The sequence below is a fragment of the Oryctolagus cuniculus genome, chromosome 1 (assembly GCF_964237555.1).
Source record: "Oryctolagus cuniculus chromosome 1, mOryCun1.1, whole genome shotgun sequence".
Classification (NCBI taxonomy): Eukaryota; Metazoa; Chordata; class Mammalia; order Lagomorpha; family Leporidae; genus Oryctolagus; species Oryctolagus cuniculus.
In genome coordinates this window covers 2,905,063-2,929,733 of record NC_091432.1, presented here as the reverse complement: position 1 = coordinate 2,929,733, position 24,671 = coordinate 2,905,063, and the positions used below count along the sequence as shown (strand labels likewise).

Sequence of the window (24,671 nt, the reverse complement as noted above, 5' to 3'; positions counted from 1 at the left end):
TGGGCGGGTGCGGTCTCCACTCAGCAGCGATGTGTGCAGACGCCTGAGTTCATGGCTCCAAGTTGCAAACGAGCACCCCCAGAGCCTCTGAAGGCTGTGGAGGGCCCACACACGCCCAGCCCGGGCCCGTCCTGGGAGCCATGCTTGCCCGAGCCAGCAGGGGCAAGGCCACGCTCTGCCCTGGAGCCAGTGTGTGATGTCTGGGACACGGGTCCCCGCCGGGGGCCTGCCCTGCGCCTCCTGGTGTCCCCCACATGCCCAGAGCCCTCAGAGAGCTGCCGGGTTTGGGTGTCTGTGCCCTCGGGCAGAGCGGGACAAGGACTGGGGCCTGCAGCCGAGCCGGGCCCAGGAGAAGGCACAGACGCACAGGCAGAACAGCCAGCTCCGGTCTCCCGGGCAGCTGCCGGCCTGAGCCTAGGGGATGGTCTGGTCCAGGCGGATTTGCCAGGAGCTGGGGCTCAGTCTCTGGGGTGGGTGGCTCTTGGGTAAGGAGGAGGGACCCAGTCCCCCCCTCAGCCATGCCTGCGGCACTGCCCGGTGCACCTCTTCGAATAGGGGCCAGTCCGATTGTGATCTGGCAGTGGCCCTGGCTCCGCTCAGGGTCCCCCAGGTCACAGGAGAAGCCCCCCCCACCAGTGCTCAGCTGCTCCGGCACGCTCCAGGACAGCCGCTGGGCTTTCAGCCCTGTCTGTGCCCTGCCCTCTGCTTGGGGACAGCGGGTGGAGCGAAGCGTGGGACGTGGGCCCCACAGCAGAAGGATCTCTGGACTCCAGGCTTGGGTGGGCCCCCGCGAGGCGGGCAGCCTGGCCTGTGCACACCCCTCTCTCAACCTAAGGGTCCTCCTCTGAGTGCTGCGTCAGCTCCGGCCGGGCCCTGACCTTCAGGGGTGCAGGAAGTGCCAGTTGTTGCCCACGGAGGAGCGGGGTGGGTGCTGGCTGGCCCCGACGCAGGGCGTCCCCTCCCCCGCAGATTGCCGTCACCTTCGCCATCGTCCTGGGAGTCATCATCTACAGGATCTCCACGGCCGCCGCCCTGGCCATGAACTCCTCCCCCTCCGTGCGGTCCAACATCCGGGTCACGGTCACGGCCACAGCCGTCATCATCAACCTGGTGGTCATCATCCTCCTGGACGAGGTCTACGGCTGCATAGCCAGGTGGCTCACCAAGATCGGTGAGCACCTCGGGGCCGGGAGGGGCGGGCGGGAGCGGCCCTGTTGCTTGTCCGTGCGTGGGGGCTGTGGGCCCATTGCCTGTCCGTGCGTGGGGGCTGTGGGCCCGTGCCTGTCCATGCGTGGAGGCTGTGGGCCTGTGGCCTGTCGGTGCGTGGGGGCTGTGGGCCTGTGCCTGTCGGTGCGTGGGGGCTGTGGGCCCGTGCCTGTCGGTGCGTGGGGGCTGTGGGCCCGTGCCTGTCCGTGCATGGGGGCTGTGAGCCCGTGGCCTGTCAGTGTGTGGGGGCTGTGGGCCCATTGCCTGTCCGTGCGTGGGGGCTGTGGGCCCATGGCCTGTCCGTGCGTGGGGGCTGTGGGCCCATGGCCTGTCCATGTGTGGGCACTGTGGGCCCACGGCCTGTCCGTGCGTGGGGGTTGTGGGCCCGTGCCTGTCCATGCGTGGAGACTGTGGGCCTGTGGCCTGTCGGTGCGTGGGGGCTGTGGGCCCATGGCCTGTCCGTGCGTGGGGGCTGTGGGCCCATGGCCTGTCCATGTGTGGGCACTGTGGGCCCACGGCCTGTCCGTGCGTGGGGGTTGTGGGCCCGTGCCTGTCCATGCGTGGAGACTGTGGGCCTGTGGCCTGTCCGTGCGTGGGGGCTGTGGGCCCATGGCCTGTCCGTGCGTGGGGGCTGTGGGCCCATGGCCTGTCCATGTGTGGGCACTGTGGGCCCACGGCCTGTCCGTGCGTGGGGGTTGTGGGCCCGTGCCTGTCCATGCGTGGAGACTGTGGGCCTGTGGCCTGTCGGTGCGTGGGGGCTGTGGGCCTGTGGCCTGTCCGTGCGTGGGGGCTGTGGGCCCATGGCCTGTCCATGCGTGGGCACTGTGGGCCCATGGCCTGTCCATGTGTGGGCACTGTGGGCCCGTGGCCTGTCCATGCATGGGCACTGTGGGCCCACGGCTTGTCCGTGAGTGGGGACTGTGGGCCCGTGCCTGTCCATGCGTGGGGGATGCGGGCCTGTGGCCTGTCTGTGCATGGGGGCTGTGGGCCCGTGCCTGTCCATGCGTGGGGGCTGTGGGCCCGTGCCTATCCATGCGTGGGCACTGTGGGCCTGTGTCCTGTCTGTGCATGGGGGCTGTGGGCCTGTGTCCTGTCGGTGCGTGGGGGCTATGGGCCCGTGCCTGTCCGTGCATGGGGGCTGTGGGCCTGTGCCTGTCCGTGCGTGGGCACTGTGGGCCTGTGTCCTGTCTGTGCATGGGGGCTGTGGGCCTGTGTCCTGTCGGTGCGTGGGGGCTATGGGCCCGTGCCTGTCCGTGCATGGGGGCTCTGGACCCGTGCCTGTCCGTGCGTGGGCACTGTGGGCCTGTGCCTGTCCATGTGTGGGGGCTGTGGGCCTGTGTCCTGTCCATGCATGGGGGCTGTGGGCCCGTGCCTGTCCGTGCATGGGACTGTGGGCCCGTGCCTGTCCGTGCGTGGGCACTGTGGGCCCATGCCTGTCCGTGCGTGGGGGCTGTAGGCCTGTGCCTGTCTGTGCGTGGGGGCTGTGGGCCTGTGGCCTGTCGGTGCGTGGGCACTGTGGGCCCGTGCCTGTCTGTGCGTGGGCACTGTGGGCCCATGCCTGTCCATGCCTGGAGGCTGGGGGCCGGCGCTGGTGGGAGTGACCGCCGCGTCCCCGGCCGCTGCCCTGCAGAGGTGCCCAAGACCGAGAAGAGCTTTGAGGAGCGGCTCATCTTCAAGGCCTTCCTGCTGAAGTTCGTGAACTCCTACACCCCCATCTTCTACGTGGCTTTCTTCAAAGGCCGGTAGGGGCTTCAGCCTCCCCCACTCGCTCCTCCCCAGTCTGGTGGGGGCTCCCCCCACCATCTCCGGAAGCCCAGGGCAGAGCAGGCGCGGGCGCTCTTCCAGCTGCCAGGGTAGGGGGCCGGGCAGCCTGATTCCCGCTGGGCAGCAGGGACTCCAGACAGCAGCAAGTCCCCCAGCACCAGGACGCTGAGCAGTGGGGACCCCAGGCTGCGCCGTAGGCGGGATCAAGTGGGCGGGGGTAAGAGGTGCAGCCCGCAGCCAGCTGGGCTGGTCCTGAGCTCATGGTGGGATGACCCCCCCCCGACCCTTGGAGCTCTCCTGGGCCTGCACTCGCCCACCGTGAGCCCCCACCCCTCCATAGGGGCCCCTAGCAGATTTGCAGATGTCTGTCCACCCGTGCCCGTGGGGCCCAGCACCCCGAGGGCACATCCACAAGAAGGGGGCAGGGTCTCAGAGGCTCCCACGGCCTGCACCATGTCTTGGAGGCCGAGGGGTGACCGCCTCGCTAGAGCCAGGCTGCCTTTGGCCACAGCCGTCTCAGGACCCTTCCTGCCACGAGCTGCCACCAGCATGCATGTCCTGGTCCCGGCTGTTGGCAGGGCGCGGTTTAGCCGCGAGCCAGGTCCTTAACCTGTCTCTCATCTCCTGCTTTCCGACCGTGGTTCCCTGCCCCACCCTGTAGGAAACCCCATTTCTCAGCAGTGAAGAACGGCCGATGCAGATGCACACGCGGGCTCTCGCTGGGGGATGGCGGTGGGCGCCGCCCCCCGTGTGGCCTCGCCCGAGCCCCGGCTTCCCGCTGACATCTCCCCCCTTGCTGCAGGTTTGTGGGGCGCCCGGGCGACTACGTGTACATCTTCCGCTCCTTCCGCATGGAAGAGGTAACCACCCCCCGTGTCCCGCGTCCCCCGCATGCTCTGGCCGCACGGGGAAGCGGGGGGAGGCAGGGCCACGTCTGTGGGCAGGCGGCCTCGGTGCTGCTCTTCTGGGTTCCCCGTGCTCCCCGCCCTGGGACTCTGCCCTCGCTCGCTGTGTGCCCTGGAGGGAGAAACCCCGCGGAGTCAGGGAAAGAAAACAAGGCACCCAGTGGGTGACACACAGGAGAGGGGGCGCCGCTGCCGGCTTCTGCGCAGCCGCACTGACCGCGAGGCTCTGGTCTGCACCCGGCGCTGAGTCCCGGCCCCTGCGCTGGTGCTGCCCTGTGTGTCCCCAGGCCCAGGTCTCCCCCGCGCCGGGCCCGTGGTCCAGGGCTCCGGCTGACTTTGAGTTTTTCAGAAAATAGGAGGAGGCTCTTCCTGGTGCAGACCCAGACCCTGCAGGCTGGGGCGGGCGTCGGGTGCAGGGCCATCGGGCTGTAGGGAGTGCAGCCCAGGTCCAGCCCCCGCCTGCAGGCCTGGACCCCGTCCTCCCCACCCCCCAAGGCCCACGCCATCCTCTGCTTCTCATCTGACCTCTGTGACCTGGAGGACGCCCTGTCAGGCCCGGCGAGTTTTGGATAAAGGTCTTGTAGGACAGAGCGGAGCACAGGCCTGCCTTGTGGTTTATGAATGGTGGCTCCCTCAGATACGCTGATAACTCCGTAAGGCAGGGACCGTGCACAGAGAGCCTCAGAGGGCAAGCAGTCAAGACTCCGTGCCCGAATCCTGGCCCGGCCCCAGCCCCAGCCCGCCGCCCCTGCCAGTGATGATCCGGGTAACTGGGCCAGGCCAGCTCGTGGGAAACCTGGGTTGAGCTGCCGGCTCCGCTTCCACCTGGCCCACCCCCGGCTGTCGCAGGCTTTTGGGGAATGAGCCAGTGGATAAGAACCCACTTTGTTAGTCTCTGCTCTGCCTCCCAATTTTTAAAAAATATTTATTTATTAATTTGAAAGAATTACAGAGAGAGAGAGGGAGAGGTAGGTCTTCCATCTGCTGGTTGACTCCCCAAATGGCTGCAGCAGCCAAGGCTGGACCAGGCCAAAGCCAGAAGTCAGGTCTCCCAGGCGGGTGCAGGGGCCCGAGCACGTCGGCCACCTTCCTCTGCTTTCCCAGGTGCACTAGCAGGGAGCGGGATCGGAAGTGGAGCAGCCGGCATTCGAACTGATGCCCACGTGGGACGCTGTCATCATAGGTGGCGGCTTTACCTGCTAAGCCACAGCGCCGGCCCTGCCTCTTAGATTTTAAAATAAGTTCATGGAAAAATGAAAAATGCATTTTATGAAAACACTATCATAGATTTAAAATTTTACGATGAAATAAATTTATCTTTTAATTCCCCTTCCCATGAATATTTTTAAGTCTCAGGGTCCCCGTGTCCCAGGGGCACAAGGCATCCCTTGCGCTCCCCTGGCTTGGACAAGTGAAGCTGCTTGCCCAGGAAGGCACTGGACCGTCCCCTGCCTGCCCCAAGCCCAGCCTGCAGCGGCTGGAGTCCACGGCTGGGCGTTAGGCTTGGGATGGCGGCAGCCTCACCATGGACTTCCCCAGGGCCCGGGGACACAGCCTGTGGACAGGTGGCTGGGGCAGGGGCTGCCCGGGCCTGGGGAAGGGGGAGAAGCCAGAGATCCGGTCCCACCACTGCCTGCACCCTGGCCGTGCACACCCCTCTCAGAGCCGTGGTTCCTGCCCTGGCAGTCTGACCACAGCCTGGGTGGCCCAGAACAGTGAGAATGGGGCTGGCATGGTGGCACAGCAGGTGCAGTCACACTTCAGTGCCCGCATCCCATATCAGGGTGCTGGTTCAAGTCCCGGCTGCTCCGCTTCCGGTCTAGCTCCCTGTTCATGCACCTGGGAAGGCAGCGGGAGATGGCCCAAGGGCTTGAGCCCCTGCCACTCACATGGGAGACCCGGTGGAGTTCCTGGCTCCTGACTTCAGTCTGGCGCAGCCCAGCTATTGCACTTATTTGGAGAGGAGACCAGGAACCAGTTTCTCCCTCTCTCTGTCACTCAGCCTTTCAAATAAATAAATCTGAAAGTTGTTCGGGCTGCTGGAGACCCGAGATGCCGAGTGGAGGTGCCCCCGGGACCAGGCTCCTCCACGGCTGGGGTGCCGGGCTGCGGGAGGCCCTGGCACTCCCCTGCGCACTCGCCAGCCCCTGCCCTGTCTGCGTGCTCTCCCCCTGCGCCATGTGTGTTCCTTCCTGTAAGGGGTCCTGCTCCAGGACCCCTGTCTGTGTTGGCTCCGCAGCCGTGCACCCCCCAACCTGGGGACCCTGGGACCAGGCGCGGGGCTGACCGCTCCTCCAGGACCCCTGTCTGTGTTGGCTCCTCAGCCGTGCACCCCCCCACACCCGGGGACCAGGCACGGGGCTGACCCCTCCTCCAGGACCCCTGTCTGTGTTGGCTCCTCAGCCATGCACCACCCCCCCCCCCCGGTCCCGGGTCCCGGCTCTCCCCGCAGTGCGCCCCCCCCGGGTCCCGGGGACCAGGCGCAGGCTGACGCGGCTCTCCCCGCAGTGCACCCCCGGGGTCCCGGGGACCAGGCGTGGGGCTGACTTCTCCTCCAGGACCCCTGTCTGTATTGGCTCCTCAGCCATGCGCCCCCCCCCCGGTTCCCGGGGACCAGGCGCGGGCTGACGCGGCTCTCCCCACAGTGCGCCCGCCCCCCCCGGGTCCCGGGGACCAGGCGCGGGCTGACCCGGCTCTCTCCCCGCAGTGCGCCCCCTCCCCCCGGGTCCCGGGGACCAGGTGCGGGCTGACGCGGCTCTCTCCCTGCAGTGCGCCCCCCTCCCGGGGTCTCGGGGACCAGGTGCGGGCTGACGAGGCTCTCTCCCCGCAGTGCGCCCCCCTCCCGGGGTCTCGGGGACCAGGCGCGGGCTGACGCGGCTCTCTCCCCCCGCAGTGCGCCCCCCCCCGGGTCCCGGGGACCAGGCGGGCTGACGCGGCTCTCTCCCCGCAGTGCGCCCCCCCCCCCGGGGTCCCGGGGACCAGGCGCGGGCTGACGCGGCTCTCCCCGCAGTGCGCCCCGCCCCGGGTCCCGGGGACCAGGCGGGCTGACCCGGCTCTCTCCCCGCAGTGCGCCCCCTCCCCCCGGGTCCCGGGGACCAGGCGCGGGCTGACGCGGCTCTCCCCGCAGTGCGCCCCCCCCGGGTCCCGGGGACCAGGCGCAGGCTGACGCGGCTCTCCCCGCAGTGCACCCCCGGGGTCCCGGGGACCAGGCGTGGGGCTGACTTCTCCTCCAGGACCCCTGTCTGTATTGGCTCCTCAGCCATGCGCCCCCCCCCCCGGTTCCCGGGGACCAGGCGCGGGCTGACGCGGCTCTCCCCACAGTGCGCCCGCCCCCCCCGGGTCCCGGGGACCAGGCGCGGGCTGACCCGGCTCTCTCCCCGCAGTGCGCCCCCTCCCCCCGGGTCCCGGGGACCAGGTGCGGGCTGACGAGGCTCTCTCCCTGCAGTGCGCCCCCCTCCCGGGGTCTCGGGGACCAGGCGCGGGCTGACGCGGCTCTCTCCCCGCAGTGCGCCCCCCCCCGGGTCCCGGGGACCAGGCGGGCTGACGCGGCTCTCTCCCCGCAGTGCGCCCCCCCCCGGGGTCCCGGGGACCAGGCGCGGGCTGACGCGGCTCTCCCCGCAGTGCGCCCCGCCCCGGGTCCCGGGGACCAGGCGCGGGCTGACGCGGCTCTCCCCACAGTGCGCCCCCCCCCGGGTCCCGGGGACCAGGCGCGGGCTGACCCGGCTCTCTCCCCGCAGTGCGCCCCCTCCCCCCGGGTCCCGGGGACCAGGTGCGGGCTGACGAGGCTCTCTCCCCGCAGTGCGCCCCCCTCCCGGGGTCTCGGGGACCAGGCGGGCTGACACGGCTCTCTCCCCCCGCAGTGCGCCCCCCCCGGGTCCCGGGGACCAGGCGGGCTGACACGGCTCTCTCCCCCCGCAGTGCGCCCCCCCCCGGGTCCCGGGGACCAGGCGGGCTGACGCGGCTCTCTCCCCCCGCAGTGCGCCCCCGGGGGCTGCCTCATGGAGCTGTGCATCCAGCTCAGCATCATCATGCTGGGCAAGCAGCTCATCCAGAACAACCTCTTCGAGATCGGCATCCCGTGAGTGGGCGGGGCCGGGGGCGGGGCTGAGGGCGGGGGCGAGGGCCGGCGGCGGGGCCGGGGGCGGGGCCGAGGGCCGGGGGTGGGGCCGAGGGGGCTGGGGGGTGCTCCCATGGGTGCCGGGGAGGCGCTGAGGGACGGGGGGAGAAGCCTTAGGTCACCCCACCCGGGGCGAGGGACGGGGAGGAAGTTGGGGGACCCCCACTGCCCAAGCTGGCTGAGGATCCAGGGGCCCAAACCTGGGCGCTGGCTCCGGGCACCGCCCACTTTGGAAACCCAGGTCCTGGGCCTGATCCACGAGGGCAAGCCAGACCCCCTGTGCCCACCCCCCCATACCTGCCGGGCCCTGCACCTGTTTGCCGTGATGCCTGAGCCCCAGAGGGAGGCCGGCTGGAGAAGCCGCCGCAGCCCCCGCGCCCCGCCCAGCGTAGGGTCCACGGCCAGCCGCAGCCCCCGCGCCCCGCCCAGCGCAGGGTCCACGACCAGCCCCAGCCCCCGCGCCCCGCCCACCCGGTGACGCCCCGCCTCTCCCAGGAAAATGAAGAAGTTCATCCGGTACCTGAAGCTGAAGCGGCAGAGCCCCTCGGCCCGCGAGGAGAGCGTGAAGAAGAAGCAGCGCTACGAGGTGGATTTCAACCTGGAGCCCTTCGCCGGCCTCACCCCCGAGTACATGGAGATGAGTACGTGCGCTCGGCCGCGGGGCCGCGGGGCACGCCTGTCCCCCCCAGATCATCGGGCAGGAAGGCAGGCAGGGAGGGGCAACAGCGGCCCTGGGCCTCTGCTCTGGGTCGGCCCTGTCTTCCGGGGGCAGCCCGAGTCCCCGGTCATCCAGGGCTCAGCGCGGCCCGACACAGCCCGCTCGGGGCACCGCCCCCCACCCTGAAGCCCTTCCGAATCCCACTCTGGGTCTGTAGCTCGTCTCCCCTTCCTCGTGGAGCCCACAGGGAGCCAGGGCCAGGCCTGCCCACCTGTGGTCTGGCTGCAGCCCCAGCAGATCAGGAGCCCACCAGAGACCCGGGCCTTGAGCCTTGTCACACCCAACCATGTCGGGCGGTGACGTGTGACCTTGGCCGCTGAGAAGCGGTGCCAACACTGGGATTCTGGGCAGAGTCCTGGGTCACCGTGGGTCTGGCCAGGAGCGCCTCTCTGTAGGTGGGCACTGGCCAGACCCAGGGTTCACCTGGCCCCGCCGTCCGGGCCGGGGCACAGCCGCGGCGCTGAGCGCCCCTCTCGCAGTCATCCAGTTCGGCTTCGTGACCCTGTTCGTGGCGTCCTTCCCCCTGGCCCCGCTGTTCGCTCTGCTGAACAACATCATCGAGATCCGCCTGGACGCCAAGAAGTTCGTCACCGAGCTCCGCAGGCCCGTGGCCGTCAGGGCCAAGGACATTGGTGAGCGAGCGCGGGCCAGCCCTAAAGCCAGAGCCCTGCCCCCTGCCGGGTGGAGCCCGGGCCAGGTGACCCCACGCGCCGACACTCACCGCCCTCCTCCCGCGATGGTGATGAGCCGGCCGGGGGCGGGGGGGCCGTTTGGGCAGAGCGAGCACCTGGTGTCCGACTGTCGCAGCAACCTGCTGTCGGCGTCTGGGGAGGCCCCTCCCGTGGCAGCCGCTCCCAGGACGCAGCGCTGACCGGTTGGGGTTGGGGGCGGGGACAGAGCTGCTTGGCAGGAGACAGCGAGGGCTCCCAGAAGCAGGTGGGCAGCGCGGGCTGTGCCCAGGGGCCACGCCAGGTCCAGGACACCTTCCAGGCAGGTCCTGACGCGGAGGCGCCGGGTGGGGAGGCGTGGGGCGCACTGCCTTGGGGCACCTAGGCCCACACAGAGCTGGCCCCTGGCCGGGGTTGGTCAGGGGGCCGTACGGGCTGTGGCTGAGCGACTCCGAGCAGCAAACGCGGTGCCCGTGTCATCCTCCCGGGGAGCCGACTTTCAGGGTGAAAACAACAGAGCGGCGCCGGGCAGCTTCGGCTACGGCCGCGCCTCTGCGCCAGCGCTTGCCGTGAGCAAGATGGACTTGCACGGCGACAGGCTGGGCCCCTGTGCTCGGCTTAATCTATTCTTTTAGATATATTTTTTATTTATTTGAAAGGCAGAGTTGGAGAAAAGGAGAGACAGAAAGAGAGAGAGGTCTTCCATCAGCTCCCCAAGTGGCCTCGATGGCCGGGCGGAAGCCAGGAGCCTGACACTCTGGCTCCGGGTCTCCCACGTGGGTGCCCAGATTCCTGGCCGTCTTCCTCTGCTTTCCGGGCTCGTTAGCAGGGAGCTGGATCGGAAGTGGAGCAGCCGGGACTGGATCCTGCGGCCACATGGGAGCCGGCACCGCAGACGGTGGCTTTACCCGCTGCACCACAATACCAGCCCCGCAGTCCCAGTCTTGCCAAGCATGGCGGCTGCACCAGTCCCTGCAGTCCTGGACCGGAGTCATTCTCGTTGGAAACATTCTTTCGTTTGTTGGTGGCTCTACCTGGGCTGGAAGCTCCCTGGGCCACACAGTGGCTCTGGTGGCATCCCCACCGCCCCACCAGAGATGGCCACACCACCAGAGCTCTGGCTTGGCCGCCTTAAGAGACCGCACCCGTCGGCGGTGCCGGCCTCACAGGTCGAGTGCAGTCCAGTGTCGGGGGTCTGTCCAGTTCACCCCGCAGATTCATGCTTGTGCCACGGGAGCAAAGAGGGGAGCCCCGGCCTGGAAACGAGGTGCTCTGGGGAGGGCCGTCCGAGCTGGGGTGCACGGGGCCGGGGTCACGGCCCCTGGGCTGGGCACTTGGCTCTGGCCCCTCGCGCCCCGGCTGCCCAGTTTGCGGACTTGCCCAGACGCTCTCTGCTCCAGATGTCCACACCCTGTGCTGAGTGACCCCGAGGTCCCTTCTCATCCAGCATCCCTGGTGCGGCCTCCCCGAGGCCGTGGGCTGAGCCCCCTGCCCCTAAGGGCCGCTGGAGCGGAGGTCAGCGCTGTTTCTGAAAAGGCCCTGGGAGCAGAGCCGTGTGGACGGAGCCCTGGGCTCAGAGCTGCTGTCCTCACTGGGAGGCCGAGTCCCACCCACGCTCGGAAGATGCGCAGATGTCCTCTGGCCCGAGGCAGGAGGCAGGCGGAAGACGGACAGGGGCTGGGCCGGCCGCGAGCCCCGGGCAGGAGGGGCTTCATGAATTTGCAGAGAAGACGAAATTCAAAAGAGTTCTTTTCGGTGCACAAAATTTTGGAACCCCCTTCCCAGCTGCTCGTGGTGGGGGGCGCTCTTCGGGGAGTCCTTGCATTCGCAACCCCCCCCCCCAGCAAGGCCGAGCTGCAGCCCAGGTTCTCGTCGCACACCCTGCTTGGGAGGCCACGCCCAGAGGTCTGGCGTGCACAGCTCTCCCTGGAACGTCTGTCCCCTTGGGTTGTCCAAGGAGCCCTGGAGGAAGCGTGGGCAGATTCTCTGCTTATGGGGAGACTGGGACCCTCAGCAGAGGCTGAGCCAGAGGCAGAGTACACCCCACCCCCACCCCCGGCCACCAGCGGGAGCACTTGCTTTAGGAGCTGTTAGGCTGCCCCCCAGGGCTCTGCAAGGGGAGTGCTGGGGTGGCCTGGCCAGTGGGCGGGGGACAGGCGCTGCCCGCGGTGGAGCGCCCCCGCCGGTTGCAGGGAAGAACAGTGCGGCCCTCACCAAGACCCGGAGGCCCTGCGGAGCCACGGCGGGCGGGCGGGCGTGCGCTCTGGCGTCCCCCGCGGGAAGCCTGGCTGTCCCATCTGGAAACGTGCAGAGCCAGCAGGCGCGCAGGGGCCTGCACGGTGGCCTCCCGGCTGCCCCGGCCCCTCATGCCAGCCGGGCTTCTGCGGGAGCCCCGGACGCCGTGTCCGCCCTGGCTCTCCCGGATGGAGCGCTCGCTTCCTGCTGCCTGCCAGCCTGGCGTGTGCCCCTCCTCCCCGCGGCTGGGCACCGGCCCCTTCCCCGGGGCTTTCCCTGAGGAGGCTTTTGTGTTCCTCCTGTGAGGCGTGCAGGGCCCGGGCAGGCACCCAAGGGGACAGAGGGCCCAGACGGACCTGCGCCCCTTGGGCCCTGCCTGGGTGGCCAGGCGCCCCGTGGCCCTGCTGTAGCCTGCTGAGGTCACCATAGGGCCCCGGCTGTGCTGTGAGAGCTGGGCCCCAGCCCCCAGTCCCGAGCTCCGACTTCCTGCTTCTGTGCGTTTCAGGGCCGGCCCAGCAGGTGCCAGCGTGTGCGCAGGCCCAGCACCCCGCACCCCCTCCCCCGCCAGCTCCTGGCTCTGCCCGGTACCCCATCCTGTCCTCGGAATGGGGTTGAGTACCCTCGGGTGTTTACGCACAGTCCTTACGGGAGGAGTAGTGAGGCAGAGCTCGCTTACGAGAGCCGCGTGAGAACCACAGAATCTCAATGGCCGGGAGGCTCCCCGAGCGTCACAGTGACGTCAGGTGCCGCCTCGGCCCACCCACCCCGAGAGAGGCTGGTGCTGGGTGCATCCCGATGGTCCAGGGACCACTCCGAGAGCCCCTACCGGGACTCGGAGGGGTGCAGGAACTGGCAGGACGGGCTCCACGCCAGAAGGGGGCCGGAAGACCCCTCTCGTGCCCTGTGGTGCCTCTCTGGGCCCCTTGGGCAGTCACCCAGGCCGACTGCTCACCCAGGTCCTGTCGAGTGCTGGGCTCCGGTCCCAGGCTCGCCCACACCCAGCGCCCCACCTTGGAGGTCTCCGGCTTGAGTCCAAGAGCCAGCAGAGCCCGCGAATGTCACAGTTGCTTCTTGTATGCTCACATCAGTAGGGAGCTGGGTTTGGACGAGTATTTCTCTGAAGACAGAAGGCTAAGGCAGTGGTAATGGGGTTGGTGGCCATGCACGTCCCTGAGCGGAGAGCAGGGCTGCTGTGCGTGGTCCTGCCTCCAGGGGGCGCCACCATCAGCCAAGCCAGTGTTAGGATGTTTCCAAAGCAGCTGCCTACTTTTTTTTTTTTTTTTTAAGATTTGTTTTACTTATTTAAAAGACAGTTACAGAGAGAGGTAGAGTCAGAGAGAGAGAGAGAGAATCAGTCTTCCATCCGCTGACTCAATTCCCAAATGACCGCAGTGGCCAGAGCTGAGCTGATCTGAAGCCAAGAGCTTCTTCCAGGTCTCCCACGGGGGTGCAGGGGCCCAAGGACTTGGACCATCTTCCACTGCTTTCCCAGGCCACAGCAGAGAGCTGGATCGGAAGTGGAGCAGCCGGGACTTGAACTGGCGCCCTTACGGGATACTGGCCCTGCAGGTGGTGACTTTAACCCACTGCGCCACAGCGCTGGCCCCATCTGCCTACATTTTTAAAACTTCACCATCCTGGCTTTTTAAACATCGGACAGTGTTCTTGGAGCAGCAGCAAGCCACGGACAGGCAGTCATTGGCAAGGGCTTCAGACGGCCACTCAGTCACTCAGCAAACACTTCCGACACTGAGCGAGGCCCGGATACAGGGATGTGCAGTCTGCAGCCTGCCCGGCGCCTGGAATCCCCAGAGGGCTCTCAGCGGGGGAGGCGCAGATGCGGGGGGCGGGAAGGGGCTCCCTCTCATGACCCGGGTGCTGCAAGAACGTGCCCCCTCCTGCCGCCTCCGGCTCACACTTGCCCACCTGCCTCCCTCAGGCCCAGAGAAAGGCCACACAGAGCCGTGCCAAGTGTCTCGGGTTAGGCTGTGGCCCCTGTGGGCCCAGGAGGAGTGACGGGCACCAGAGAGGGCTGGGGGACAGCTGAGCATTGTGGGTCGCTGTCCGGGACGGGGGGCGGGGGACCGTGGCCTCTGCTTGGCTGTGCTGGCCTGGCCTGCTTGTCTGAGCAGCACTGGTCCCGTCCCTCTCAGGCCTGGCTCAGGAGGGCACCCAGGGGCCCATGCGTGCACACCGAGCGCCTGTGGCCTGTCCCCAGTGCGGTTCTTGCTTGGGGGGGTGCACCTGAGCCCCCGGGCAGACGCAGGCTCGTGGGGGGACAGCTCAGAACCACGCGGGACAGCGGCTTGGAGAAGCTCCGCTGCTCACGGACAGCTGCTGGGCCGGGCTCAGCTGTGGCCCCGGCGCCCCCCGGCCCGCCCCTCGCAGCACCCCATGGCCGCAAGTCCGCCTGCCGTGGGAACGCGCGGGGCCCGGGCCGCTGCCCGTGAGCCGTGTCCCGGAGGGGCCTCTGACGCCGCGGTCGCTCCTCCCGCAGGGATCTGGTACAACATTCTCCGGGGCGTGGGGAAGCTCGCCGTGATCATCAACGTGAGTGACCGGGCCCAGCCCGGCTGCGGGCGGGCGCTGTCCGTGGGGGCGGGGCCGGCCGGGGCCTCCCGCCCTCCACCCTGACAGGGCCTCGGGCTGCTGGGGTTGTCCCCTCTGTGCCATGCCCAGTGGGGGGCAGCGCTCTGGCCCGGGGAAAAGTGTCCGTGGGTGTGCAGGGCAGTGGGCCGTGGGGAGGGGCGGCACAGCAAGCCGCGAGTGAGAGGGCCCGCCTCGGCCCGTGGGTGCACCCCTACCTGGGAGACAGGGAGGGGGAGGGGGAGACAGGGACGAACTGGGAGGGACAGTCAGTTCCTCACGTTTCCGTGACGTGCGTGTCTGCTCACGCAGACACGTGGCGAGAAGGGGAGACCCGCAGTCCCCGCCCCCACGTGCAGCTCTGCTCAGCCCGGGGTTCCCCACCCCTGCTGGCCTCTCCCATTGCCGGGGGTCCTCGGTTTCCGAGCCCACGGGGTGGGGATGCTTTGGCCGCTCCGTCCGGCACACCGCCCCCCGCTGAGGTCCACCCGCCTCTGCCCGTGGCCTGGGGCTCTGAGGTCCACCCGCCTCTGCCCGCGGCCTGGGGCTCTGAGGTCCACCCGCCTCTGCCCGCGGCCTGGGGCTCTGAGGTCCACCCGCCTCTGCCCGCGGCCTGGGGCTCTGAGGTCCACCCGCCTCTGCCCGCGGCCTGGGGCTCTGAGGTCCACCTGCTGGCCCAGCACAGAGCGGGCAGGGCTCCGACGAGAACCGGGCAGAGGCAGAGTGGCGAGGCGGTTTGTCCAAGGCCGTGCAGCAGCCGCCAGCCAGCCAGCCAGCACGCTCCCGTGCCTCCCCGCTCAGCTCAGTCCTGGCCCCAGGCCCCTCCTCAGGCTGCGGGGGATGGAGCCGTGGCCGGCCCCCTGCGCCCGGTGCCGCCCTCAGCGCCCTGTTCCCGTCCAGGCCTTCGTCATCTCCTTCACGTCCGACTTCATCCCGCGCCTGGTGTACCTGTACATGTACAGCCAGGACGGGACCATGCACGGCTTTGTCAACCACACACTCTCCTCCTTCGACGTCAGTGACTTCCAGGATGGCACGGCCCCCAGCGACCCCCTGGGCCTGGGCTACGAGGTGCAGATCTGCAGGTACCGTCCTGCCAGCCGCCCGGGCTGGGCTTCTGGGAGGGCCCACAGTCGCTCAGAGGCAAGTCCCAGGGAGGAGAGAAGGGGGCGACTCGTGGATGGCTTCAGGCACGGCTGGATCCAGGAGCTGCAGTTTGCCGGGAGGCCCCCAGCCTTGCTCCTCTCTGTGTCGGCGCCGCTTCCTGGCAGGCAGAGGGCCCCCTCCCCGCAGGCCGCCCCGCAGCCCCGGAGCAGCCTGCCGTTTCCCGCAGGTGTCTCTCTCTGAGTCTCACCGGAGGACTCTCGGCGGCCAGGCCTGGCTGACGGCCGTTGTCTGGGGTCATGGGAAACCCCAAGGCAAAGCGGGGCCGGGCGGGCAGCAGCAGCGGCTCCCGAGGCTCCAAGCCCGTGGGCCGCTCCGCCTGGCCAGGCGCTCCAGGGGTTTGCAGGGAGCCCCATGGGAGACGGAAGCCTGGACAGGGAATGAGGGCGGAGCCTGGGCCTGGGACCACGGGACTTCCTGGGGCAGCCTGGGCTAGGGGCTGGGGACTTGGGAGTGGGCAGCGTGACCCCGGCTGCCCACGGGCCTCAGTGCAGAAGGACCAACCACAGGAAACCCAGGTGGGGGGTGCAGGGCGGGACTCCCAGGTGGGGGTGTGCAGGGCGGGACGTCCCAGGGAGAGGCAGGTGCAGGGCGGGACGTCCCAGGTGTGGGGGGGGGCGCAGGGCGGGACGTCCCAGGTGTGGGGGTGCAGGGCGGGACGTTCCAGGTGGGGGGGTGCAGGGCGGGACGTCCCAGGTTGGAGGGTGCAGGGTGGGACATCCCAGATGGGGGGTGCAGGGCAGGACGTCCCAGGTGTGTGTGGGGGGGTGCAGGGCTGGACGTCCCAGGTGTGTGGGGGGGTGCAGGGCAGGACGTCCCAGGTGTGTGGGGGGGTGCAGGGCAGGACGTCCCAGATGGGGGGTGCAGGGCAGGACGTCCCAGGTGTGTGTGGGGGGGTGCAGGGCTGGACGTCCCAGGTGTGGGGGGGTGCAGGGCGGGACGTCCCAGGTGTGGGGGGTGCAGGGCTGGACGTCCCAGGTGTGGGGGGGTGCAGGGCGGGACGTCCCAGGTTGGGGGGTGCAGGGCAGGACGTCCCAGGTGGGGGGTTCAGGGCTGGACGTCCCAGGTGTGTGGGGGGGGGTGCAGGGCTGGACGTCCCAGGTGTGTGGGGGGGTGCAGGGCGGGACGTCCCAGGTGTGTGGGGGGGTGCAGGGCAGGACGTCCCAGGTGTGTGTGGGGGGGTGCAGGGCTGGACGTCCCAGGTGTGTGGGGGGGGTGCAGGGCGGGACGTCCCAGGTGTGTGGGGGGGTGCAGGGCGGGACGTCCCAGGTGTGGGGGGTGCAGGGCTGGACGTCCCAGGTGTGGGGGGGTGCAGGGCGGGACGTCCCAGGTGTGGGGGGTGCAGGGCTGGACGTCCCAGGTGTGGGGGGGTGCAGGGCGGGACGTCCCAGGTTGGGGGGTGCAGGGCAGGACGTCCCAGGTGGGGGGTTCAGGGCTGGACGTCCCAGGTGTGTGTGGGGGGGTGCAGGGCTGGACGTCCCAGGTGTGTGGGGGGGTGCAGGGCAGGACGTCCCAGGTGGGGGGTGCAGGGCAGGACGTCCCAGGTGTGTGTGGGGGGGTGCAGGGCTGGACGTCCCAGGTGTGGGGGGGTGCAGGGCGGGACGTCCCAGGTGTGGGGGGTGCAGGGCTGGACATCCCAGGTGTGGGGGGGTGCGGGGCGGGACGTCCCAGGTGGGGGACAGGGCGGGACGTCCCAGGGAGAGGCAGGTGCAGGGCGGGACGTCCCAGGTGTGTGGGGGGGTACAGGGCGGGACGTCCCAGGTGGGGGGTGCAGGGCGGGACGTCCCAGGTGTGGGGGTGCAGGGCGGGGACGTTCCAGGTGGGGGGATGCAGGGCGGGACGTCCCAGGTTGGGGGGTGCAGGGTGGGACATCCCAGATGCGGGGTGCAGGGCAGGACGTCCCAGGTGTGTGGGGGGGGTGCAGGGCTGGACGTCCCAGGTGTGTGGGGGGGTGCAGGGCAGGACGTCCCAGGTGTGTGGGGGGGTGCAGGGCAGGACGTCCCAGGTGTGTGGGGGGGTGCAGGGCAGGACGTCCCAGGTGGGGGGTTCAGGGCTGGACGTCCCAGGTGTGTGGGGGGGTGCAGGGCTGGACGTTCCAGGTGTGTGGGGGGGTGCAGGGCAGGACGTCCCAGGTGTGTGGGGGGGTGCAGGGCAGGACGTCCCAGGTGGGGGGTGCAGGGCAGGACGTCCCAGGTGTGTGGGGGGGGGTGCAGGGCTGGACGTCCCAGGTGTGGGGGGGTGCAGGGCGGGACGTCCCAGGTTGGGGGGTGCAGGGCAGGACGTCCCAGGTGGGGGGTTCAGGGCTGGACGTCCCAGGTGTGTGGGGGGGGGTGCAGGGCTGGACGTCCCAGGTGTGGGGGGTGCAGGGCTGGACGTCCCAGGTGTGGGGGGGTGCAGGGCGGGACGTCCCAGGTTGGGGGGTGCAGGGCAGGACGTCCCAGGTGGGGGGTTCAGGGCTGGACGTCCCAGGTGTGTGTGGGGGGGTGCAGGGCTGGACGTCCCAGGTGTGGGGGGGTGCAGGGCGGGACGTCCCAGGTGTGGGGGGGTGCAGGGCGGGACGTCCCAGGTGTGGGGGGTGCAGGGCTGGACGTCCCAGGTGTGGGGGGGTGCAGGGCGGGACGTCCCAGGTGTGGGGGTGCAGGGCGGGACGTCCCAGGGAGACGCAGCGCACACCGTCAGCCTCTGTTTTCCTGGGGCACTAAGTGTACGAGGTGGTGGGGGGGGGGCAGGCGGGCGCCCTGGGGCAGAGGGAGCTGCAGGCCCCGCCCCGCGCGGCTGCTCAGGGGGCTTTGCAGGGCTCAGGGCAGGCAGAAGTCGAGCCCCTCGGGTCACCTCGGGTGAAACGTTTGCCGACAGCCAAGGCCCAGCGCGCGAAACGCCGGGCCCCAGGTTCCCAGACGCCGAGGCTGGGTGTCCGGCGGGCGGCGGCCCTGAGCTGGTGAGGGCCTCGGGGCCCAGGCCTGCAGCAGGACAGACAGACAGCCGGGGGTCAGCAACGCCCCGGGCCCCTGCACTGCGTGGGGAAGGGAGGGGCAGGACAGACCAGGTGTGGACGCCCCGCCCAGCGCCTGTTCCAGTGGACACAGGCTCCTGCACTTAGCCGGTGACGTGCGGGCGACCCAGCCTTGGCTGGCCCCAGGGCGAGCCCCAGCTCAGCCACACGGTTCCCCCTGGAGCAGGGTGACCCCGCCGCGGGACCGTCAGACCGCCCAGCGCTGGCCGGGGGAGGCCTGGGTTAGAGCTGCAAGGCACAGGTTTGACAGAAAAGACCGTGGAGAAGAGTTGGCCCGTTTTCCCGAAAGTCCCCTGGGACAGTAGCGGGATGCCCGCCAGGTGAGGGCTGAGCCGCGCTTGGCGGGAAGGAGCCAGGGTTCCGGGCCCCCGGCCCGCGCCCGGGGGTATCCTGGCCAGGAACACAGGACCGACAGCCGGTGTCTAAGCGTCCGTGATCCTGAGCTCCACGGAGACAGGAAACCGTGGGTCTCCCCGTTTCACTCCTCGGGGCTTGGAGGTTGGTTTGGTCTTGTGCGCTTCCCTCTGCGGCTCCCTCCCCAGGTCAAAGCCAGGAGCCAGGAGCTCCATCCAGGTCTCTCATGTGGGTGCGGGGGCCCCGGTACTCGGGCCGTCTTCCGCTGCCTTCCCAAGCCATCAGCGGGGAGCTAGGTCAGAAGTGGAGCAGCCGGGACTCCAACCAGCGGCCCATAAGGGAAGCCAGCGTTGAAGATGGTGGCTTAACCCGCTGCGCCGCAACACCGGCCCCCGGGCTGGGGCTTAGCCGGGCCTTCGCCATCCCAGGGCCATGACCTTGTGTGTTGGTGCTGTGAGCTCCCAGCCGGTGCTGGCCACCCCCCGAGGCGGGGGTGTGGCAGAGCGGGGAGCCGTCCCTCACTCTAGCCCTGACACAGGCCTTGTCCCATTGCATCCGCGCTCCACACCCAGAGAGGGCTCCCCGTCCTCCCCGGGGGAGCCAGAGGTCAGGGCAGGCGTGGGGGTGGCGCCTGACCCCAGCTCCCACTGGGCACTGAAGTGTGCATAGGAGTTTTCCGGGTGACGGTATTCGCTAGGATTCCTGCACAGCTGGTCTCGAGAGAGGGGGCGGCAGGTGTGGCTTCTGTCGCTGGGGGCGGGGCTGCGCCAGGCGTGGGTTCCGGCCTGAATCTGTCCCGGCTCCCACCGGCTCCGAGGCTGCGCCTCTGACACACTCACACATACACACACTCACTCATGCACACACACACATATACACTCACATACACTCACACTCACACAGAGTTCTGGGTGGTGAGGGCGCTGCCGGGCCCCCCGCTGAACCCCCACCCCTCGCACGGACTCTGGCACGCAGCAGCCGCTGAGTAGATGTGTGCCGCTGGGGGGCACTCACACGGAGGCCCAGAGAGGCCAGGGCGGGGCCTGCACAGCCCGCTGCCCCCGCGCCTGCTCTCCCTGCTGGACGTGAGCCCCAAATGCCCGGCCAGGCCGCGCCTGCCGCCAAGCTGGGAGCCCCTGCCCTGGTGTGGACGTCCCCTGACCCACTTTTGAGGCCCGCCCAACACTGTGGGGGTGGCAGCGCCATCAGGCCAAGCCCCAGGGGGTGCGGCACCCCCCCCAAGTCGGGGAGCAGTGGGAGGGGCCCTGGGGGACACAGACCCCGGGGAGAGCCAAGGCTTCCTGCGCCCTGCGCAAAGCCATCGGCAGCGTCCGCAGACAGGACAGGCTGGGGGGTTGATGGCGACGACCGAGCAGCAGCTGGCGGAGAGGCGGCGGGGGCCTGGGGACAGGGCCTGGCAGGCGCTGGGGCGGGTGTCTGCCGCCCGCCCGGCCACTGGGGACATGGCCCTGTGTTGTTTTTCTGGAGTCGTTCCCCGGGGGGTGGGGGAGGTGCGAGATGGGGGTGGGGGCAGCCCACCCCCTCCAGCCAGGCAGGCCCTGCTGTCTGGGGCCTCCTGGGGCCCCAGGTGAGATCCCCGTGGGACAGGGTTCCCGTCCTTTGGAAGTGGGGACACTGCTGGGCGGGAGAGTCCCAGGGCTGCGTGCGGCCACAGCGGGGCCCAAGCGGCAGCGCTTCCTGGTGTCTGGCTTTGCAGGAAGCCCCGTGGGCCCTGCCCGGCCCCCACCCCCAGCGCAGAGGCTCCCTCTGCCTCTCCCACGCCACCGGGCCCGGGTGGTGCTGACCACGCCCCCACGCCCGGCCGTCCCTCGCAGGTACAAGGACTACCGCGAGCCCCCGTGGTCGGAGCACAAGTACGACATCTCCAAGGACTTCTGGGCGGTGCTGGCCGCCCGCCTGGCGTTCGTCATCGTCTTCCAGGTGAGGCCACACTGCATCGTCACTCCGTGCCCAGTCAGGGGCAGGGGCCTGAGGGGCCGTGTGCAAAGACAGGGCCTGGGAGAAGCTCACGGGCAAAGGCGAGGCCGAGGCCAGGGCCACGGGCAGAGGGCTCCACTTCCACTCAGGGCGGGCAGGTATGGTACTTAATTTTTATATCTTTATTTTCATGTTATTTACAAGGCAGACACAGAGGTCTTCCCTCTGCCGGTTCACTCCCCAGGGCCGCACCAGGCTAGAACTGGAACTCAACCCAGGCCCTCCGCGTGGCGGGCAGGGCCCCATCACCGCCCCCTCCCAGGGGCCTGCTAGCAGGGAGCTGGACTTAGGAGCAGAGGCGGGACTCGAACCCGGGGGCTGGGTGCTGCCGAGGGCAGGTCTAGTTCAGGGTGAGAGGCCTGGAGACAGGGGACCCTGCGGGCACCCCTCTGGTCTCTCACTGTCTTGTTCGAGACCCGGCCAATACCAACAGCAGGTGGCAGGCTCTCAGAAGAACCTGGACCTCCTGGCTCTGGCCCGTGTCGCTCCCCGAGGCCGGGGGCCCAGGCAGGAGCAGCTGGCAGGTGCAGTCCCCAGGGAGGAGCAGCCGCAGCCCCGTGGGCACTGCTCACGTGCGACTCCGGGAGCGCGTGAGGCCGTGCCAGGGCAGAGCCCAGAGCCCCAGAGCTGCCCTGCCACGTGCCTGCAGCCTGGGCGGCTCTCTCCACGCCTCCAAGCTCAGCTGCGCCCTCTGCTGGCTCCTCACAGCCGTCCTCCAAGGTCAGGTTCCCAGGAAGCAGAGCCGAGGCCGGGGTTCTGCGCTGGGGGGCCGCTGTGGGGGGAAGCCTTGGGTGGGGGCAGCATAGGCAGGGGCTCGGCCAGGAGGTCTCAGCCTCACCTGGCGCAGACAGCTCCCTCTGTGTGGAGGAGGAGGGGCCAGGAGGTGCCGAAGCTCGCGGCTGTGAGCTGAGCAGCCAGTCCCTGCCACGTGTGGACGGGGGCCGGAGGGCACCTGCCACAGGTGCTAACAGGTGCTCAGTGGAGTTGCGACAGGTAGCTGAGTTGCCCCATAGAGCCGCGCGTGTCGCTTTCTGCCCACCAGAACTGCCGAGGCGGGGGTTCCGGCTGGCCCCGCAGGCTTTGCAGACCAGAGGAGCCACACGGGCGTCACGGGTGCTCACGTGTCTCCCCGCCACGTGGCTGCTTCTCCCGCTAGCATTCCTTTCTGCGGAGCTGTTCTGTGTACTGAGCTGGGGTCCAGCAGCCCCTCGTGCAGGCTTCCGGCCGAGAGGTTTAGAATTCTGAGAGTCCAGTTCCCGGAGGCCAGGGGCACGCGGCGAAGGCAGCGGCAGGCCAGGCGCTCCCTGGGGACGCCGGCGCCCCTGCGCAGGGCCCTCGTGGGGCCGCAGCTGCTCTGCTCCCCGGCCAGCTCCCTGCCGACGGCTGGCAGGCAGCAGGCGAGGGCTGTGCGTGGCCGAGCCCCAGCTGTGGTGGGCACCCGGGGAGTGGACCGGCAGGTCAAAGATCCCCGCCCATACCCTCACCCGACACTAACTGCGGTCTTAGAAAAAAGACCACATTTCCGGAGGGCCCGGTGCCCTCCCCAGCCCCGCGCTCTGCTCTGCCCTTCCAGAACCTGGTCATGTTCATGAGCGACTTCGTGGACTGGGTCATCCCAGACATCCCCAAGGACATCAGCCAGCAAATCCACAAGGAGAAGGTGCTCATGGTCGAGCTGTTCATGCGGGAGGAGCAGGGCAAGCAGCAGCTGCTGGACACCTGGATGGACAAGGAGCGCAAGGCCGGCGCGCCCCCCGCCCACCACGGCGCCGCCCTGTAGGCCCGGCCCGCCTCCCCACCCACAGGCCCCGGCACGCCTGGAGGGCCACGTCTCCCTCTCCTCCTGGTTCATCTTTCCTTGTTTTTGCACAAAACCTTTATGCAGGGAAGTTGTTTTTTTATCTGAGTGTTGAAGCTGGGTCAGAATGCCGGCTGTGCCGAGGCGGCAGCACCCGTCGAAGGCGGCGCCCTGCGGAGAGAGACGCCTGCCAGAGCCCGGGGCCCCCCAAAGCCCTCCACGAGTCCCCACAAGGCGGTCCCCCGGGCCTGGCAGACCCGATGCAGCCCACGGGGAGCGCAGAAGCGGAGGAGCCAGAGGCCTGCTGGTCTCTTCCCGCCCCGGGTCAGGAGCTGAGCCGCCCTGGTCAGCAGGGGGCCCCGCCCGGCTCACGGGAGGCCACGGCCACGTCCGATGCTTCTCGGAGGCCCAGACGGGTGCAGTGGCCCTGGCTGCGCCCCTGCGAGCCGCCCCGCCCGCACGGAAGTCTCGCCCCTGCAGCGTGGGACACGGCGCGCTTGGCCGTGGCCTTGGGCGCGCTTCCAGAAGCCGACCGCCTAAGGGCTGCAAGAAGTCTTCCGGCTTCCAGGGGCCACTCGGAGCGTTTGGATATTTATTGGTTTTTTTTGTTTAGGAAATCAATCAATTCTGTGGTGGATTTGAGGATTTTTTTTCCTGTAGTTCAAAGGTGGAAGGAGTTTATTATCTTAGTTAAGCAAATATCATTGAGAAGACCTTAAATACTGTTACTACCAAAGATTTTTATGAATAAAGGCTTCTATTTTGGTAACACTTATCTCTATTTTTACTCCCAGCAAAGCCACTGTTGGACAGTTGGCGTTTTTTAAGCTTGTACAGGTCATGGTTGTCAGCGATAGGCATGCGTCCTGAACCGGCAGCGGCCACGCGAGCCCGTGGCCAGACTGCTGGGGCGCGGGGAAAAATCCATGTTTCCGCGGAGCGCGGGTGGACCAGTGGCTGACTGCGCCACGAGCGGGCCCTCGGCATGGCCCCGGCACCGCCGCCACCCGCGCCCCACGGCCAAGGCTAAAACCACGCCGTCGCTGCTCCTGTTCCCGCGTACAGGACGTAGTCTGAAGCGGGGTTTTGTACAGAGACGTTGTAGTAAAAGGAGGCGGTTGCCAGAATCCTTTCATGGAAACCATTGTTTTTTTACTTAGTGAATGTGCAGGGGGCTGTGGGCGCATTCGTGGGGATAAACCCGAGGACGCGGCGCTGGGCTCCCACGGGCCCCAGGGACACCCAGACTGTTCCAGAGGTGCCGTGTGCGCGCTGGTGTGCACCCGTGTGCGTGTTTGTGTGTCTGCCTTTGTGTGTGCATGCGTGTACACACACGTGTGCTAGCGCTCCCCCATGCACGTCAGGATGGGGCTCTGTGCCCACACCTTCTTGGCAGCCTTGTCCAGGACCCCCAAACCCTGACCCCTAACAAACTAGGATTTCATGGACCTAAAATTTGCCCCAAGGGCTGCTGGTGTCTTCCTATGGCCAGGAGGGGACGTGAAACCACCCCGCTTGCCGACCCTCACGCCACGCGGACACGTGAGCAGCCCGGCGCTTCTGGCTGGGGACGCCCTCCTGGCCGCTCTGGCCCGGCCTCACCGCAGCCCCGCAGGGCTCCTGCCTCCGGGACGCAGCCTCAGCCCCACACAGGCCATGGCTCCCGCGGGCGCTGCTGGGCACGGACACCATCCTCACGCCCTCAGCCCTGCAGGGAGGGCCCAGGGACAGCACCAGGGTCCGCACGCAGGACCCCCGCCCCGGCCACAGGGAGGGGCGTCAGCCACAGCTGTCAATCTTGTCACAAAGACTGAGACCCCAGGCAACCCCTGCCTTTTTTTCCCCCATTTTATTTAAAAAACAACTTCCGGCCGGCACCGCGGCTCAATAGGCTAATCCTCCACCTAGCGGCGCCGGCACACCGGGTTCTAGTCCCGGTCGGGGCGCCGGATTCTGTCCCGGTTGCCCCTCTTCCAGACCAGCTCTCTGCTGTGGCCCGGGAGTGCAGTGGAGGATGGCCCAAGTGCTTGGGCCCTGCACCCCATGGGAGACCAGGAGAAGCACCTGGCTCCTGCCATCAGATCAGCATGGCGCACCGGCCGCAGCGGCCATTGGAGGGTGAACCAACGGCAAAGAAAGACCTTT

General features: G+C 68.7%; 1 protein-coding gene across 10 annotated transcripts in view; it reads left to right on the top strand.

Annotated features, from left to right (window-relative positions):
• The window catches only part of ANO1 (anoctamin 1), a 151,080-nt gene extending 127,785 nt beyond the window's left edge, over positions 1-23,295 (top strand). For all 10 annotated transcript variants that reach the window (XM_070062301.1, XM_070062232.1, XM_070062122.1 and 7 more), the window contains 10 exons: positions 970-1,171; positions 2,837-2,948; positions 3,773-3,830; positions 7,853-7,953; positions 8,488-8,633; positions 9,190-9,342; positions 14,111-14,163; positions 15,100-15,284; positions 20,566-20,671; positions 22,302-23,295. In XM_070062301.1, coding sequence (XP_069918402.1) covers positions 970-1,171; positions 2,837-2,948; positions 3,773-3,830; positions 7,853-7,953; positions 8,488-8,633; positions 9,190-9,342; positions 14,111-14,163; positions 15,100-15,284; positions 20,566-20,671; positions 22,302-22,508 — 1,323 coding nt within the window. In that variant the 3' untranslated portion in view covers positions 22,509-23,295. The remainder of the gene's footprint in view (positions 1-969; positions 1,172-2,836; positions 2,949-3,772; positions 3,831-7,852; positions 7,954-8,487; positions 8,634-9,189; positions 9,343-14,110; positions 14,164-15,099; positions 15,285-20,565; positions 20,672-22,301) is intronic.
• The last annotated feature ends 1,376 nt before the right edge of the window (positions 23,296-24,671 follow it).